The sequence below is a fragment of the Felis catus genome, chromosome A2 (assembly GCF_018350175.1).
Source record: "Felis catus isolate Fca126 chromosome A2, F.catus_Fca126_mat1.0, whole genome shotgun sequence".
Lineage (NCBI taxonomy): Eukaryota > Metazoa > Chordata > Mammalia > Carnivora > Felidae > Felis > Felis catus.
Genome location: NC_058369.1, coordinates 23,186,906 through 23,203,799, shown reverse-complemented (window position 1 = coordinate 23,203,799; position 16,894 = coordinate 23,186,906). Strand labels below are relative to the sequence as shown.

The window sequence follows — 16,894 nt, the reverse complement described above, 5'->3', positions numbered from 1 at the left end:
AGCCCATACTCAACCACAAACACGTAACTCCTACCACCCCAACAGACAGCCCCGAGTGGCTTGGAAATGGGTAACAGGCAAAGCATTTTAGACTTAGCTATATTTTAAATATCCTTAAATTAGTAAGTTTCCCAATCAGACTTTTCAGTAATTCTGAGTTCCATTTGGAATTAGCTGACCAGTTAATCCTTTCCTGATAAAAAGTTTGTTGAAATCATATTTAATTACTGAACTTATTACCATAAATCCCATCTTAAAGCATGCATATGGGATCCACATGATATGGCCAGAACTCCATTAATACCAGGGAGATTAGAGCAAAGTTGGATGATGATGCCGTTCAAATATGAGTTCTTTCCAGACAATGATCCACGCGAGAAACAAACCGATCCCCGTGATGCTGCACTGACAAACATTTGCATGGCAGGCAGTGCCGCTATCTGCTGAGCACGATGAAAGAAAAAAAGGACGTGTGCAGTGGCTGGGTGCGAGCAAATGCATGTGTATGTTGCTGGAGAAAACCACCTACACCTTCTTATCTTTCAAAAGCAGAGTTTACAATATTGCCTTTTATGATTTTACATCTTTCGTAAAATTAGCTAAATACACTCAAACCCAAAGGGTTGCCCTTTCATCACGTTGCATCTGGTCCAGGGACAACGAACACACTCTTTGCCACTGCCCCTCCAGAGTCCACAGGGGCTACTGCCAATGGACTGGGGCCTCCCACCAGATAAGCCTGGCTGCCCTTCGGACTCCTCCTCAACACAACGCTCCAGGCAGCCTCTCCCCGGGGATTAGGGTGGACAACGACACCATGGGCTGTGCTGGATGAGGTCGGACCTCACTCACTTCAGAAAGAAAACGGTTCACACATCAGGTCACCAAACAATGCTACTGGATATGGCTTAGGCGGGGAATGGGAGAAAATCTCAACTGCTCCAATTAAACAAAAAAGGTATTGTTGAATACCTTCAACACAGGAGGCACTGAGCTTAGGCCACGTGATTTGGGGGCAAATCCCACCGTAATGAATTTCTAGGGATCCTGGGTCTAATTTGTTGTGTCCAATGTAACATGCAGTAAGGGCATCTGGTTGGAGTGAGAGGGAACGTTTGTTATATAAAGGGATCCATTATGATGGGGTTTGGGCTGTCCAGAGTTAAAACTTTTTCCATGTGTTGGCAGGCGTGAAATAAATAAATAAATAAATGCATTTATTTATTTATTTATTTATTTATTTATAAAAGAATGATCATAAATATATTTATCCTACATTACTAATGTATTATGCGTCAAAAAAAACCTAGTTATAACCTATTAAAACAACCTTTAGGAGACCGTGCTATAAATTGAACTTTTAAGGTAAACACCACTGCAAAGTGTCATCACTGTAGAACTGAAGAAAATCTTTTAAAATCATAAGAGGAGAAACACAGAAATAGGTACTTCTCTTACCAGTGGTCTGAGTTCTGGATGCGTCAGGATATATCCATTATTTGTGATCGCAAAGGCATAACCGTGAATCCCTAACTGTAAGAAGTGAGAAAGAAACCTTCATTAGCTGGCTCCCTGGTGAATTCACAAAGCATAAAGCAGCCCGGCATTTAGTAATTTACAGCTTAAACTTGGCATTCATAACCCTTATCAGCACAATATTTCATTAAAATGAATGCAAGGCGCTGATCCTTGACATTTGGTAGAAATGAAGACCTGTCACAGGATAAGCTCAGCAAATAGCACAATTTAAAATGTCATATCCTCATGTTGGCATCCAAAGGCCTTACTTTGATTTATTTAAAACAAAAATAACTCCTTTTTTTTTTTTTTTTTTTTTTTGTACAGAAAGTAGCTGACGTTTCTGGTAGGACCCTCTGTCGAAGCAAACAGAGTTTTATCAGCCTGGGTGTCTTCCACCTCTTGATAAGGAAAGGAAAGAGGAGGCCCCATCTGATGCACATCTCGACTTGCTACAAGTCAACACCCATGGGGCCACCTCAAGCATGCCCCGAGGGAGTCCTCTTCCATAAATCTTCAGGGAGAAAGTGTCCCCACCAGCCTGTCCAGGAGCCTGCCAACTCCTTTTACATCCTTTCGTCTTTAAGTTTCGAGGCTGCCAAGCTTTTCCATGCATGCTTCCATCGACACAAAGCCTGGGTAATTTTCTATGCAGAGCCTCACTTAATTTATGTTTTCTGACCAAATGGGACTATGAGAAATAGTTTGAGAGCAATGAAATGTTTTATTAGCTTTAAAAAGTATGTAATCAAATTTAACACTGCACTTATTTAAATAATAATCCCGGCTTTTTGACAATATTTCTATTACACAGTTGACTGCACCCATTGGCTACAATAAATTTACCTACAAATCATTCATGTATTAAAATGGCCCCTGGCATAAAACCCATACTGATCTCTCTCTCTGAAGAAAGAAAACGTAGCCCACTTTTGCCAGAGCAGTGAAAGGAGAGAGGAAAAAATACCCTCTATTTTTTTTCCGACAAGTTATTTCATAGTTCTGAGCACTCATTGTTACCTTTCTTTCAAATTCTCTGCCGCTCACATTCTTGAATATGATACTATTAAACGATCCAGACAACACAGTTTACAAACCAGGAATGACCCTGTCTGCTTGTTAGCTTAACGTCAAGGTGATGTGGAATTAACTTCAGAGAATTTAACACCGACAATTAAAAGTTTCCCTTGCATTACATAAAGCAAATATGCACGTGGTAGTCAAGGGCAACAGACATTTTCTCCTGGAGTTACCTTGCACAGCAAGTCTTAATAAGATTCTACAAGACTTTAATGATAAAGTATATTTCATTATGCTGTGAAAGATAAACCAGAGATTTCCTACCCTTTGAGATGTATATTGTCCCTTTCATCTTGTCTCTTGGAAAAATGTCAGACACAGTCAACACTGCATTAATTACCATTATTATGTCTCAGTGTAATACAGACTGAAGGGGTCAAAAAGGACTCAGAGTTTGGCTTTTTCCATTTAAAGTCAAGAGTGGTATTTGATGGGAAATTCAAATTCAAAATTCGACCAAACAAGTGGTATTTTATAGTCCACTAATACATTCAGTGCCTTCTAACGTACATTACTTTAGTTCTCGGTTTGCTTGTAAGAGGTGATACTCAGAAGAAGGTAGGACTCCTTGTATGTGCTCTCTTAACGCTCTTTACTTTTCTTGGATAGTATTAATCAAAATTACAATAATTATTTGTGAGGCTGATCGTAAGGAATCAAGACATCCGTCAAGCAAGACCTTTGATTATTTAACGCCTGCCTCCCTACCTGAATACAGGTTCCATGACGGCCAAGGTCAAACCATGTGGCCAAACTGGTGGTTGGGATGGAGGGATGAGGAGCAGGGAAAGGAGAAAGAGGAAAAGGAGAAAGCAGGAAACAATGAAGGGAACTGACTGGAGCACAGATCACACAGAGCTGACCTTCTTACCCAGGGCCCTCCCCCATCAACCAGCTGCTCCCTCTGCCTCCTCCTTGCCCGTGGGTGCCCACTTACCGGAATCTGCCTTTGCGGTGCCCATGCCTCCCACCGAGATGCCACCAGAACAGAACTCCCTACTCTACCGTAGCCGGTGGCCTCCCGACTGCTGGCCATGCCGTAGAGAAAGCTCTCTTGAATCTTCCCAGTTGTAGGACCTGACCACACTCCCTCCCGACACTCCGTATTCCTCGCCCCATATACCCAGCTATCCTCCTTTTCATAGGATCCTCATCCTCTGTCCACCCTCAAGCACTCTTTTCCCCACAAGTTTCCAACCCCAGGGCCCCTTGTCTGCTTTAGCTCTCTCCCCACTGGCAGATCCAAGTGTCCAACTGTGTGTTGGGCATCTCTACCTGGACAGCCCCCAAGTACCTCAGAGTCACCCAGCCCAACACGGTGTTCTTTTCTGCTCCTCTCTGTGGGGGCACCACCCATCCACCTGGACTCCTAAGTTAGAAACTGGAGCATCAGCCTTAGACTTCTTTATTTCTTTCATCCCCAACTTCTTGATCCAAGTAATCACTAATTTTTCTTGTAGAAATTACTCATATTCAGGGATGCTTCCCTACCCCACCATCCATGTAGGTTTAATGTGACAGACTTCCACAATGGTCCTAACTGTTCTTCCTGCCTCAAACAGAGGCCCCAACAAAGCCATGCTCCAGACTGCTCAAAGTCAAAAGTAACGCCGACCCTGTAGCTCCCCTGTGTAAAACCCACTAAGGACCTCTTGGGGCCGGGCCCCTACCTAAGTACCCATCTCTACCTCCTTCTACTCATTGCCTCTTAGGGCGCATGGCACTGACAGTTTTCTCTTTCACCCACACCTTTGCTCGTACATGCCAGCTGTCCAGAGCACCTGTCCTTCCCATCTCCCCCAGCTAATGCTCACCCACGCTGCAAGCCCAGCATCAGGATCATGTCCTATAAGAAGTCTCTCCTGACTCTCCCCATTGTACCCTCCTTTCCATACCATGTTTCCATAAATCCTGAGAATCTTCCCATTATTCCCTTCATCCTAATGCATGAATATGGGACACCCGCTTTTTCTGCCTCTCAGCCCCTAGCTGGTTCTTTCTCTCCTCTGCCTTGTTCTAAAGGCAGTCCCCCGACCCCCATTATGATGGGCCCTTTGTGGGGATGGACCATCTCACTCATCCTGGACTTCTACAGCCCCTAGCATAACATCTGGCACATGGCAGGTGCTCGAGTTGAGGTTCACATGTATTTAAGACATTTAGCGCTTTACCGAAACGTCTAGTTCATCTTTAAAGTTTGAACTAAAGTAGATAATAAAGATGAGCCGAAAAGGGGAAGCTGATGTGCCATGGCAGGTGCAGTTCAGTCCTTTGCAAGGCTGTACCTGAGAAAGTCTTCCTGACATTCAGAAACTATCTGGTGAAAATCCTTCTCAGGTGGGTGGCATGTAGCTATAACCTAATGGAGATGTAAGAAAAGAAATCCTAGGTAAGCCTCAAAACACATTCTGTGGATAAACTTCTCAAAAAACCAAAAGCTTATAGTTAAGACAATGTCCAAGCTTTGTTGCTGGCCACGCATCAGTATCCCGATGAAATCTCTAGTTTTTGTCTCCTCTGAAATAGAACTAGTCTTCCTGTCCGTTCTCATGTGCAGTCCCAGAGAGTGGTAGGAACAAATCAGACACAAGGCCTTCCAGTACGTGGGGCTGCCAAAGGGCCCTCGTCCTGAAACATGCTCTCCTGGAGGCCAGGAGCCTCGTGGTTCAGCACCCCAGGGAGCGAGGTGCTTCCCTTCCAAGTGCACAGACTTTGGGCTAATGAAGTGAACCCAATTATAAAATGGCTCATTATGTTAACAGAGGCTGTGGTGTCTGGAAGTTATTGCTGGGGTGTCTGGAATTCTTAATAAAAATTACAGGAAGTCTGATTGCTTGTGGGAAAATCTATGAAGCTAAGGGAAAAGAAAGAATTCTATCTTCTGGGAAAACCCCAAGAGCCAAGAGCTGACTCATCTTTACAAGGTGTTAATCAGGAGGAAAAGGTGTGAGCCACACTCTGCTCCCTGGAGCTCTCCTCTCTTGGATGAGAGAAGCCTGTTCGGCTGTGGCTGTCCCTGGCTGACGTACCTCCTTTTCCCAAGGCTCTCTGTGGGAACCAGAGAAGGGACAACCTAGGTTAAGGCATGTCGTACCTGTGTCTCCCGTTCCCAGGGGTCAGGCTGGGAAATAGGAGTGAAATAGAAGTACCTGTATTTCAGGCCCTGTGGTTAATGTTCCGTAGCTCATCTTCCTCTAATCTATTGTTCTATTTCATTTCATTTATCTTTAATTAGCTGAGTTATGTTGAGAAAGTTATTGTAAGTATCCTCAACTAATAATGGGGCCAAGTGGTACCCACTTCAGGGAACGATAGTAAGGATTCAATGGGAATAGTGCACATAAAGCCCTTTTACCATACCAAACACACAGTAAAAGGCTCAATGAATGTTTTATTGTCTTATTTTATTCCAACTATTATATTATTTTTAGTATTTTAACTATCATTTCAACTACTGCTATTATTACTGCCCTTTATTGTTCCTAATGGTTTTAGGGCAATGTGGCTAAAATCATGGCTTGCTAGCTGTGAGACTTGGCAAGCTACTTAAGCTTTATGTGCCTCAGTTTCTTTAGCTATAAAAGGGGGGTAATGGCAAGGTCTACCTATTAGAAGGGAGATGATGCTATAAAGAGCTCAGCACATTGCCTGGTAGAGGAAACTGTGAGGAGAAATTGAGGCACAGGGTCATCATTATTACCTATTATGTTCATACTGTCTTGATTGTTGGGCATCTATCAAGCAGTGGCCCTGTACTTGAGTTTCTACATCTTCTCATATGAAATAAGAGATGTCAGGGGGCACCTGGGTGGCTTAGTCAGTTAAGCATCTGACTTCGGCTCAGGTCACGATCTCGCGGTTTTGTGAGTTTGAGTGCTGTGTTAGGCTCTGCACTGGCAGCATGAAGCCTGCTTGGGATCCTCTCTCTGTCCCTTTCTCTGCCCCTCTCCCACTCGTGCTTTTTCTGTCTGTCTCAAAGTAAATACATAAACCTTAAAAAATAAAAAAAAAAGAGGTGTAAGAAATGTTTGCAAACATTCTGTAAAGGTGGGATGCCCTTCCTTAAACACTGAGCCATAAATTCTGGGCATCTGGGTTTTGGGGTTTCAATAAAAGTAAGGTCCACTATCTTTCAGCGCCTCAAATCCCTCCCTCATTCCTGTGGCTTTCTGTCTCTGGGGGAGCTACACAGTTTTCAACACTTGATTATGTGGGTTTCGATCAACCAGCTGTCCTATCATGCCTCTGGAAACCTAACTCCAACCATAAAAACTTTGGTGGTGGATGAAGCTGGTCGTCAGTGGCCCAGGGTGGCAGGAGGACAAAGGGCCTTTGTCATCTCAGTAAAGCCAAGCAGGAGTGTTCTTTTGCTAAGGAGGCCCCCTTTTGTGAGCCTGAACACCTGATTTTAGCTCAGAGTTCATTTCCTCTTGTTATGAAGGTGACTTTCTAATTTTATGAGCTAAATGGCATCAGCATATGGGAACAGACATGACTTCCTTGTTCAAAGAAGTTTCCTCTTCTAGGAATGGAGCAGGTGCCAAGGACAAGACAGAAAGTGCTGGAAAGAGTCAGACCCTCCAGTCTGGGGGAGCACGGGACATGGGCTTATGCATGGTGGCCATGGTGCTGGTGTCCATGCTGAGAGGAACCCAGAAGGCAGGAGTGAGGCAGGGGCATCCATCGTCCCAGGCTGAACAATACCCATGGTCCTCACTCCTCAGCTGCCTGTCATCTTCCCATGCATGACTTTGCTTTCTTAAAAACAAAACCAAACCCAGAGTGTGGGTTATTTATTTTATGTGGCATGCAGAGCTGGTATGGAACTTACTAGGCCAGGATCACTAGTGAGAGCCAGCCCTTTCAAAATTTCTTCCATCATTCCAATTTATCAAAGAGAGTTGCCACTTAGTATATCTTTAACACTTGCCTTTCATACTACCTTAAAAGAGAAAGAACAGATCTCAAGTTCAGAACCCTATATTATCAAGCAATAATTTAATACTATTTTTTAATTAAAAATTTTTTTGTAACATTTATTCATTTTTGAGGGACAGAGAGAGACAGAGCACAGGCAGAGGAGGGGTAGAGAGAGGAGACACAGAATCCGAAGGAGGTTCCAGGCTCTGAGCTGTCAGCACAGAGCCCAGTGTGGGGCTCGAGCCCAAGAACCATGAGATCATGACCTGAGCCAAAGTCAGACACTCAACGAGACCACCCAGGCGCTCCTATTTTCTTTTTTTTTTTTTTCCAATTCTTTAATATTGGCCAATGACACTTTGTTCTTTGCAAATGGTATTTCCCTTTACAATTTACTTAAGTGAGGAAAGTTTTGAGTTGATGTACAAATGGACTGTTATGTAAATAATGGTGTAGATGGTATATGAACAAGGCAACAAATCATGAAGTATTACATGAATGGCTTAGATCTGCCCGAAGCACATGGGTCTAGGAGTGACACAGACCTGGTTCAAATCACATTCACCACTTCCTGCTCAGGTGGCCCGAGCTCTGTGAACAGAAGCCCTATGAACCCGAGTTTCCTTATGAGAAGAATGGATACAACAGCACTGCACTCATCTGAGGGGCATTTGGTGTCACGATGTGGGCAATGCACTTTGGACAGTGCTGAGTACTTGGCAAATGTTATCTGCTAATATTATACCATGAGACTCCCTGCCTGGTACCACAAATGGTGTTTTAAACGGCCATTTTATGCATATCTCACTTTGCATCCAACCCTCTGAGAGATGACATGATCATTTCGGCTGCAGTCATCTGCTCAGCTGATTTTTTGGGACAAGAGTTTACTGCGATGCCTGGTGACTGGCTGAACCATTGGCTTGCTCTTATCCTGACCCTCTGTCAAAAGGTAAGGCTGTCCTTGTTGTCAACTGCCTACAGCACATGACCTTGTATCATAAACTTTTCCTCAGGTCTTTTAAAATTCTTGGAAAACCCCACTGTTAAAAGTGGCAGAGGATCCCAGAGTATGCTCAGCTCGTCATTCAGTTAAACCATCGTTTTGTTGGCATTCCATTTTAGCAAAGGTCCAATGGATGTGAGGCCCATAGTTGCCTGAACCTGGCATGGGAAAGATATGAACAGCACTATGCTGGCAGCATCCCACATGAAACAGGGCCAGGAGGCCAGGAGTCATTCCCATCACCTTGACCACTGTGTTACCATTGTTCCTAGTTAACAATAATGGTCAATGCTTCACGCAAGTCTATGAACAGGTTGTATTGTTATCACTGGACAGAAGAACTAAGGATTTGAGAGACATGTCCACCCAGAACTCCTCAGGGATGGTGCTGGGACCCCAGTGTATCTGCCTCCAGAGCACTAACCATTGCATTCCTCCTACTGAGGTCCAAGAAGATCTCTGGGCCCCTCACAAGTGTGGCTAGGCTAGGAATGGACCCTAGTGAGAAGCTCAGCATGTCAGATGAAGGTGGTAAGGAAGGGGGACTGTTAGCCAGTTAGCAATCTCAGACTCCTGGCCCAAAGGAGCTTGCCTCCCTCCATACTGGGGCAAAGGGAACTCTTGTCAATCTACGAGTGGGCCAAAGTAGAGACAGGCAAGCCAGTCTGCTTGGTGCTGGGGAAGAGGGGACGGGTGTGGTTTTCATCCTCGTGCAGTTAGGGGAACTGTGTCGGTCCAAGGGACGTTTCTCAGGACTGGGAGTGGGGCCGTTCTCTGTTCCCTCCTGCACTCCCACGCCTGTGCACACACTGAGATAGCTCTTGGGCAGTTCCAAACGCATGGCTGTGGTGGGGCTTGAGGGGACTTTCGTCTCAGCACCTTTGCATTTGCTTCTCTGTAGAACTGCTGCCAGAGAACAAGTGAGAATTTTCTATATGGGGTTCAAGGACTGTCTCGGCCATGTTTTTCAAAGGTCATGTCAGTCCCTGGCTCACTTGTGTATCAGAAAAATATAATGATCACATCTCAACTTACGACTTCACACGTGATTGTTCAGGCTGGGGTCAGAGGAACTCATTAAGAAAATCAGCAAGTCCACTTAATGAAAAAGTACCCGTGTTGCTCAGTACCCGTGCAGGAGGTTTAAGGACAGGGCAATGCCACTTGATAGTGGCAAGCAAAGGCTGAATTAGGAAAACACTGTTGTACAGGAAGTGGGGTGTGGAGCCTGGCTGTATTGGAAACCAGGCCCCTGGTAGGTCTATTGCTCTGATTTCACTAACGTGCTGATTTAACCACAGCAATATACCTGGAGCAGCCAGGGAACATAAGCAACAGTTGGCGTCATCCTCAGGGACCCCGAGATGGCTACTGCCACTAGTCACCTTCTTGGTGACTGCCCGTCCTCTGCAATCAGCCAGGTGGCAGCGCCGTCCACCAGCTTTGGATGGGTGCTTGTGCCGTGCTGGCCTGCCCCAGACACAGCAGACTCTGGTTTGCAGATGGCTGGGAGGTCACTCTGGACGGAGCTGGGAGGCCTGTCATGGAGACAGGGGTAGGTCTAGCTGAGGGTGGCACTGTGACGGTCCATGAGAGGCCCTCTGTTCCCAAATGTAGAAGCACTAAGTAAACTGAAGAAATAGTGCCTGTAATAGAGTGCTGGGAAGTGCAGTGTGGGCCGGACAAAGGGGCAAGCATGGCCCGTACCCTCATCCCAATGCAGGGCTGGCCTCTCATGTGGAGTGGAGTTCTGGCATTTCCACCCCAATCCTGAGTCCCTTCCATCTGAGCTCCTTCTCCACTGCCCATGCCTTACAATGCTCTTATGCTGGTCTGCACTCCCAAAGCAGTGGCTCACCAAGGTTTGCTGTGTCCTCTTTGCTCCAAAATTACCTACTCCACTCCCTTAGTTACCCCCAGAGTCAAGAAAAAGAAACTTATAATTTTCTTAGTGCCATGGATTTTAATTTAGCATTAAGAGCATTAATTTGCACGTACACCATCGCCTTCCAGGATAGAGGGTATGCGTACGCAAAAGCATCAGAGACCATTTTCCTTTGTGCCCCATTGGGTTCCTGCTAAGAAGTAACATATTTTAGAGGGGTCTCAGATTAGGGTGAGTTAGAACTGGTTTAGAGGACCATCAGAGATGTAGGACCCGTGTAGACCCATATAAACATATAGACTTCCATGGACCCACACAAACCTGGGTAGCATGTGTAGGCCTAATCAGATCTGCGTGAGCTGTTAATGTTCTTACCAAAAAAAAAAAAAAAAAAAAAAAGCCTACCAGAAAGAGAGTAGAGGGGCCTCTTATTTGATGTTTCATTACCACTATGGCAGGTTGTGAAATTATCTTGGACACTTGGCCCTTGACTATGAATTAGGTGATGCATTACCTTGTATTTGGGGATGGTCTTCAGAAGCTCTTTCACTGGGACATCTGTGCCAACCACACCCAGAAGAATGCCCTTTGATCTCTGTTGGAAAGCAAACATTAAGCAATAACAACAATAGTAAGTTACTTTGGTAGAAGGAAAAGAACCTAGTGACAAGCCACACACCATAGATCACTGTCTAGTACCTTCTGTAAGCTTCTAGAAATCAAGGATTAACCCAGATCTCTACAAGGCCCCTCTTCTACCCGCCCCCCCCCCATATTGCTAGACAAGAATGGTAGCTTCTCAGGCCAAACACTCATTACCATACTTCTCAATACACGCCTATACCAGGATGCCCTAATAGCCATCTCTTCTCGCTCCTGAAAATTCAAAATTAATGTGAAGTAGCACAAAAGTTTCAGCAACTAAGGACTGTGACCATTAACCAGTTTATTTTAGGGGAGCTTCCTACAGGAAAGACTTAGCATGTTAACCGCTTTCTCAATTTACACTGCCATCTGGTGCCCAGAGGAAAGAGATAATAACCCTCACATTTGTAGCTGTGTATTGGCACCAAGGACCAAGATGAAGGAACAGGCCCCCAGGACGGGTCCTCGTTTCCAAAGTCAGTGTGATGCATTGAAACTGTCCAGGTCAGAAAGACCTTCTGGAAGAAGAGACACATTGCTACTGTCTATTCTTTCTCCCCAGTTCAAGTCCACCTGGAACCTCAGAATTTGACCCTTTTAGAAATAGGGTGTCATTGCTCTGAGGTGAAATCATCCTGGATTTAGGATGAGCCCTGTATCCAGTGACTGGTGTCCTTATAAGAGGACGGAGAGACCCACGAGAGGAGGAGGTCACATGGAGATGTAGGCAGAGCTTCCACAAACAAAGGAATATCCAGGCGCTGGAAGGATCTTCCTTTAGAGCCTTCCAAGGAAACGTTGTCCTAGCGACGCCTTGATTTGGGGCTTCTAGAATCCAGAATGATGAGAATAAATTTCTATTGTTATAAGCCACCGGTTTGTGGCCCTCTGTTACCACAGCCCAAGGAAACCAACACAAGGCTGGTCACTATAAATCGGGGAGGGGTCATTCGATTCTCTCCGGGTTTTTCCTTCCTCTGGTCATTGTTCACTTAACTTTGGGAAAAGTGTTGCATCCTGTAACATGACACCTGCTGGAATTCCTCTCATCTATTCTTGATTAAAAGTGAGGACAAATGATATATCCCCTATCCTTAACACAAATAAAGAAAGGTCACCAGGGCTTGAGTCAGAGGGTATCTGAGATAGCAACCCTCTTAGCATCAAGCAGGAGCACAGCCGCTGTACTCACAGTTTCGTTCTGCTTACTAAACACAGGCATGGCGACCGTGGTCATCAGGACGAGGCCCTGATCATCGGCAAGCTAGGTGGAGAGAAAAGCCAGTTACCTGGGAATGATCTGGAAACCACAGATGGCTGGAGGCCATGGCCCTCGACCGTCTCATCCTTTCCTGACCAGGGGCCACTGGGAATGGACCAGTGCCCACTCAAGCCAGTAGCCTAGAAGAGAATGTAACATCTCTCTACTCTGACTCAGAGATAAGGATCCCAGTCCATGGCTGCAGAAACAAAGTCAGTTGCCATCGATCAGTCCAGATATCTATTACCGTATTCAGCCATTTGGGTTCAAATAAAGCCTTGTTTGGATCATAGTGATTCATTTCATTTTATTACCACAGATTGATTTTATTCTTTTATACTGCAGACGTTTATGTGCAATATGTGCAATATGAATGCTTCTCCTTAATCTGAAAATTGAGGATCAGAAAACACGAGCATAAGGGTTTTATGAGTTGCCCCTGCTGGAAACAATGGAATCTGGAATCATTTATTCCCCCCAAGGTAGCCAAGTCAAGGCCTTTTGGTAGCTCTACACATCTCTGTGTGCCAGTCCCAGACAGAAAACAAAACAAAACCAAAACACAAACATAACTTGATCATCTGATCTCTCAAATCACTGCTAAGAGGCTAACATTTCTCCTGAAATAACAACCCTTGAAATACGGCAAACAATACACTTCTGTGACCATCTGAAGTGCATACAAATGATTGAGACCCACCGTCACATCTGCTTTTCACATCATGTTGGGAGGCAGGCAGAAACCCTTACCCTGCCTTAATAACAGATGGGGAAACAGAGTCCTGGAACACAGTAGGCATTGGTCCAAAACAACCCTGGTTTTAATTCTCAGCTTTGAACCTTTATTAACTGTATTTGTTAAGCCTCCATGTCCTCATATGAAATAATGCCAATTATTCCCCAGCATTGTTGCCATGATGATAAAATATGAAACTTCCCAGCATTGTACCTGGCATAAGGACATGCTCGAAGGATGCTGGTTTCTTTTCCCTGTCTGAAGGTCACATGGCTAGTAAGTAGCAGAGTCCAAAGTGAGATCAAGGCATGTGACACTTCTGACAGGGACCAAAATTAGGATGGAAAAGTCTGGTGGGAGAAAGATCCCTTCTGGTTTCGCAGTCCATTCTAGCCTCAAATGAAGCAATCTGTGAACGAGAATCCACTATCTTCAGTTTACGGTGCTTTCTGATGTGTACTTCTCCACAGCTTAGTTCCATAGAAAAATCAGGTATTATTCCCTCAATCTTCTTGGGAAGAGGCATTTATGGAGAAGATTCTAAAATCTAGGGGTTCCCATGGACTGAGGTCTCCATGGACTGGCTGGCCTTTGGAGAAAAGGTCATTAAACTCAGTCCATCTTCCACCAGTCTTGTTCTTCCAATAGATTCCTTGAGCTATAGGGTCTCAGTATTTGCAGTGTGGTTCACAGAATATCAGCAGAATTAGTGTCTTAGAAATGAATAATCCTGAGCCCCACTCCAGACCCTCTGAATCTGAATCCTTATTTTGATAATTGGTATCCACATGAAAATTCAAGGAGCATTATTATAGGGCAATCCTTTTTACCATCAATACTCATGATAGCCAAAGAGAAGCCTGTAGGAGTAGAGAAGAGCTCCTAACAGAGACATATGGGGCCATGTTCTGGGTTTACATCTCCAAGGTGGGACCTGTATTCCTCCATTGCGAGATGAGGCAAGAATCTCATGTTCGCTCAAGGACTAGGAATTCCTGGTGTGATGGTTAATTTTATGTGTCAACTTGGCTAGTCCACAGTGCCCATTATTTTGGTCAAACACCAGTCTAAATGTTGCCATGAATACATTTTTTAGATGCGATTAAGCAAACTCTGATAAAGCAGATTACCCTTCATCCTGTGGGTATGTCTCATCCATCAGGTCAAGATCTTAGGAGAAAAAACAAGTCCCTCATGTAAGGAAGAATTCTGCTTGCCTACTACCTTCGGATGCAAGACTGCCCCAGCCCCTCCTGCCAGAATCTCCAGCCTGCCAACCATCCTACAGATTTCAGATATGCCAGCCCCCACTATTGTGCAAGGAAATTCCTTACAATAAATCTCTCCCCCCCCCATACAGATGATATATATCCTACATATAGAAAAAATAACTATCTATCTATCTATCTATCTATCTATCTATCTATCTATCTATCTCCTATGGTTCTATTTCTCTGGAAACCCCTGACTGATACACATGGTAATCATGTAATCTATTATTTGGGGCAGCCTAATTTGGGTGTGAGAATAAGAAAACAAACTTACTACTATATCATAATATTATTAACTAAATAATATTGACCATGAGATGGTAATGACAGTTTGTGAAAACATGGTTCCAACATCTTGCTAAAAATACTTAAAGTATCTATGGCCACCACTGGGGGTATGGAAGGCCATTTTCAAAGGCAGAACCAACACACTATAAACATCTCTCTTAGAATCAGAGATCTCCCATATTCCTCCTCCTTGATTAATCCTTAATGCTATACAGAAAACTGATTTGAGCTGATCCATAACCCTGGGCCACTTCCACTTTGCAATTCAAATCAAAATTTCAAATGATGCCAACATGTATCATGGATGAAATCAAAACACACCACTGACAATAATGAGAAATGAAGCTTTTTCCTGCAACCAGTAAAAATCAGTTATAAATCACTGGTAATTGTTCTGGCACAAATACAAGATCGTGGGAAACTAACTTCAAAATATTAAGTCAGAATACAGTATCAGCGTCACTCAGAGGCTAATTCTAAAAGTAATGACGGCCTGTCATTACCTTAAAAAAAATCCCCATAATGTTGCATGTGAAAAACCATTCATTTTTTAACCAAACCCTGGCAAACAAAGGAAATGCAGTGATCTCAGTCTAGCCACTATCTGTGAGCATATGTACTCTCTCCCCGGTGTAGTTATGGCCCAGATTTGGACTGGCTTAGCCAGAACCCTAAACTGTAGTCTACTTGATGTATATAGGTCACCAGTGTGGCCACAAAGGCTGGCGGGGCCTGAAAATATCACATGCATGACACTAAGATGTTCCTCTGCACCCACCAGCTCCATCTCTCCAGTCTCCACAGATCTGGGGTCTGCGAATCTTAAACTGTCATGGAGAAGAAAGTTAATTTGTGCTGTGAGCACTTTATGATTGAAAGGTATTCTATAGTCCTGCCATAGGAAATAGCAGCCATTGGCAAACGCTTTTTGTCCAGACCACCAAGCAGGAGTTATGCAGCCAGCCACAGCCAGACACCCTCTGTCCCCACACACTAGGGGGTCCTTGCTTTTCTGTGGCCCCGTAACCTGTAGTGGCTGCTGAGGCAAGAGCTGCTTATGATTCATACACATGGCTTCCAAGAAAAATGCAGATGTAGAGTCAACATTCATTTTCCAAAGGGTAGGAACGGGAGAGAGAGGTCACCATGGTCCATCTGGGAAAAATCCCATTAACTCAAGTCCAAGTGGGAATCCTAAAATGAACTCCCATTCAATTACATTTGCCCAGGCTTTGAACAGGCCTCTGAAATGCTTGGTTTTGGTGCTCTGTTGTATAATAAGTGTATATTATTCCATATCCTTCATTTCCTATGCTACATAATGGGGACCGTTCTGGTATCAAAGGAAATGATGAATAATAATACCGAACATCTGGTTTATAAAACACAAACTTGCTCAACAGATTGACTGCTTCCTGTCAGCTTCCCAAGTTAATCATACATGTGGGCTCGTATGAATATGCATTTGGATTCATGTGTGAGGTACATGTAGTGATGCCAGTCTTCTACGACTAATGCTTGATTAGTTTCCTACCAGTGGCACTAGCTGGCAGTGCAGACAAGTCTTGGGTGTGGCCCCAGATAGAATAACCACCAGAGTTCTGGTCTATTGCTGTCGCTGCTGGTCTACTCATTGATTCCCTTGATAAACATTCCTTGAGCATTGGCTTATGGGCCAAGTTCCATGCCATGTGCTGGAAGATACCTAGGCATGAGATAGAGGTCTTACTCTCCAGGGACCCTAAGTCTTCCAGAAGAGACAGAAAAGCAATGGGACAGTGGGAGAAGAGCTGGCTGAGGTGGCCACACTGGGTCTCATTGCGTGAGCAGAGAAGCTATCTTCTTCAGGACTAGCCTGGACTGAAGTAAAAATGTCCAGCATTTACTGATGTCTGTCAGGGTTTATGTGACAGATTCAGAATGCTTCCTGAAATTCAGTTTAACAAAACCAGGCACAAATCTCTGCTACATAGCAGTTTCATCCAGATGCTTTGTAAGAATATGTATCAGTGGAAAAATGAAGGGGGAGACATTTTTCAAAACTGCCCAGTACTTTTTTTTTTCTTTTTCTCCCCTCAAATACTACTCCCTTTCTTTAGAGAAGTCCTCTACATCCCTTTCATCAACAAGGTTCTCTTGGCAACTAATGTCTCCCATCCTACATGCCACTGGGCATGGAACCGAGGCTGAGCCAACCACGATACTACACACACACAACACACACACACACACACACACACACACACACACACACACACACCGCCCAGGCCACCTGGTTTTTTTT

The 16,894-nt window shown here is 44.4% G+C and overlaps 1 protein-coding gene and 1 long non-coding RNA gene across 4 annotated transcripts in view; one reads left to right on the top strand and one right to left on the bottom strand.

Annotated features, from left to right (window-relative positions):
* The window catches only part of CACNA2D3 (calcium voltage-gated channel auxiliary subunit alpha2delta 3), an 897,621-nt gene that overhangs the window by 245,261 nt on the left and 635,466 nt on the right, over positions 1–16,894 (bottom strand). For all 3 annotated transcript variants that reach the window (XM_045051588.1, XM_023249840.2, XM_023249841.2), the window contains 3 exons: positions 12,247–12,318; positions 10,924–11,004; positions 1,459–1,533 (listed from right to left, as the gene is read on the bottom strand). In XM_045051588.1, the coding sequence (XP_044907523.1) occupies positions 1,459–1,533; positions 10,924–11,004; positions 12,247–12,318 (228 nt within the window). The remainder of the gene's footprint in view (positions 1–1,458; positions 1,534–10,923; positions 11,005–12,246; positions 12,319–16,894) is intronic.
* LOC111559378 lies at positions 11,920–12,611 on the top strand. The gene is made up of 2 exons (XR_002740258.2): positions 11,920–12,120; positions 12,273–12,611. It is a non-coding gene; the product is annotated as an uncharacterized LOC111559378 (long non-coding RNA).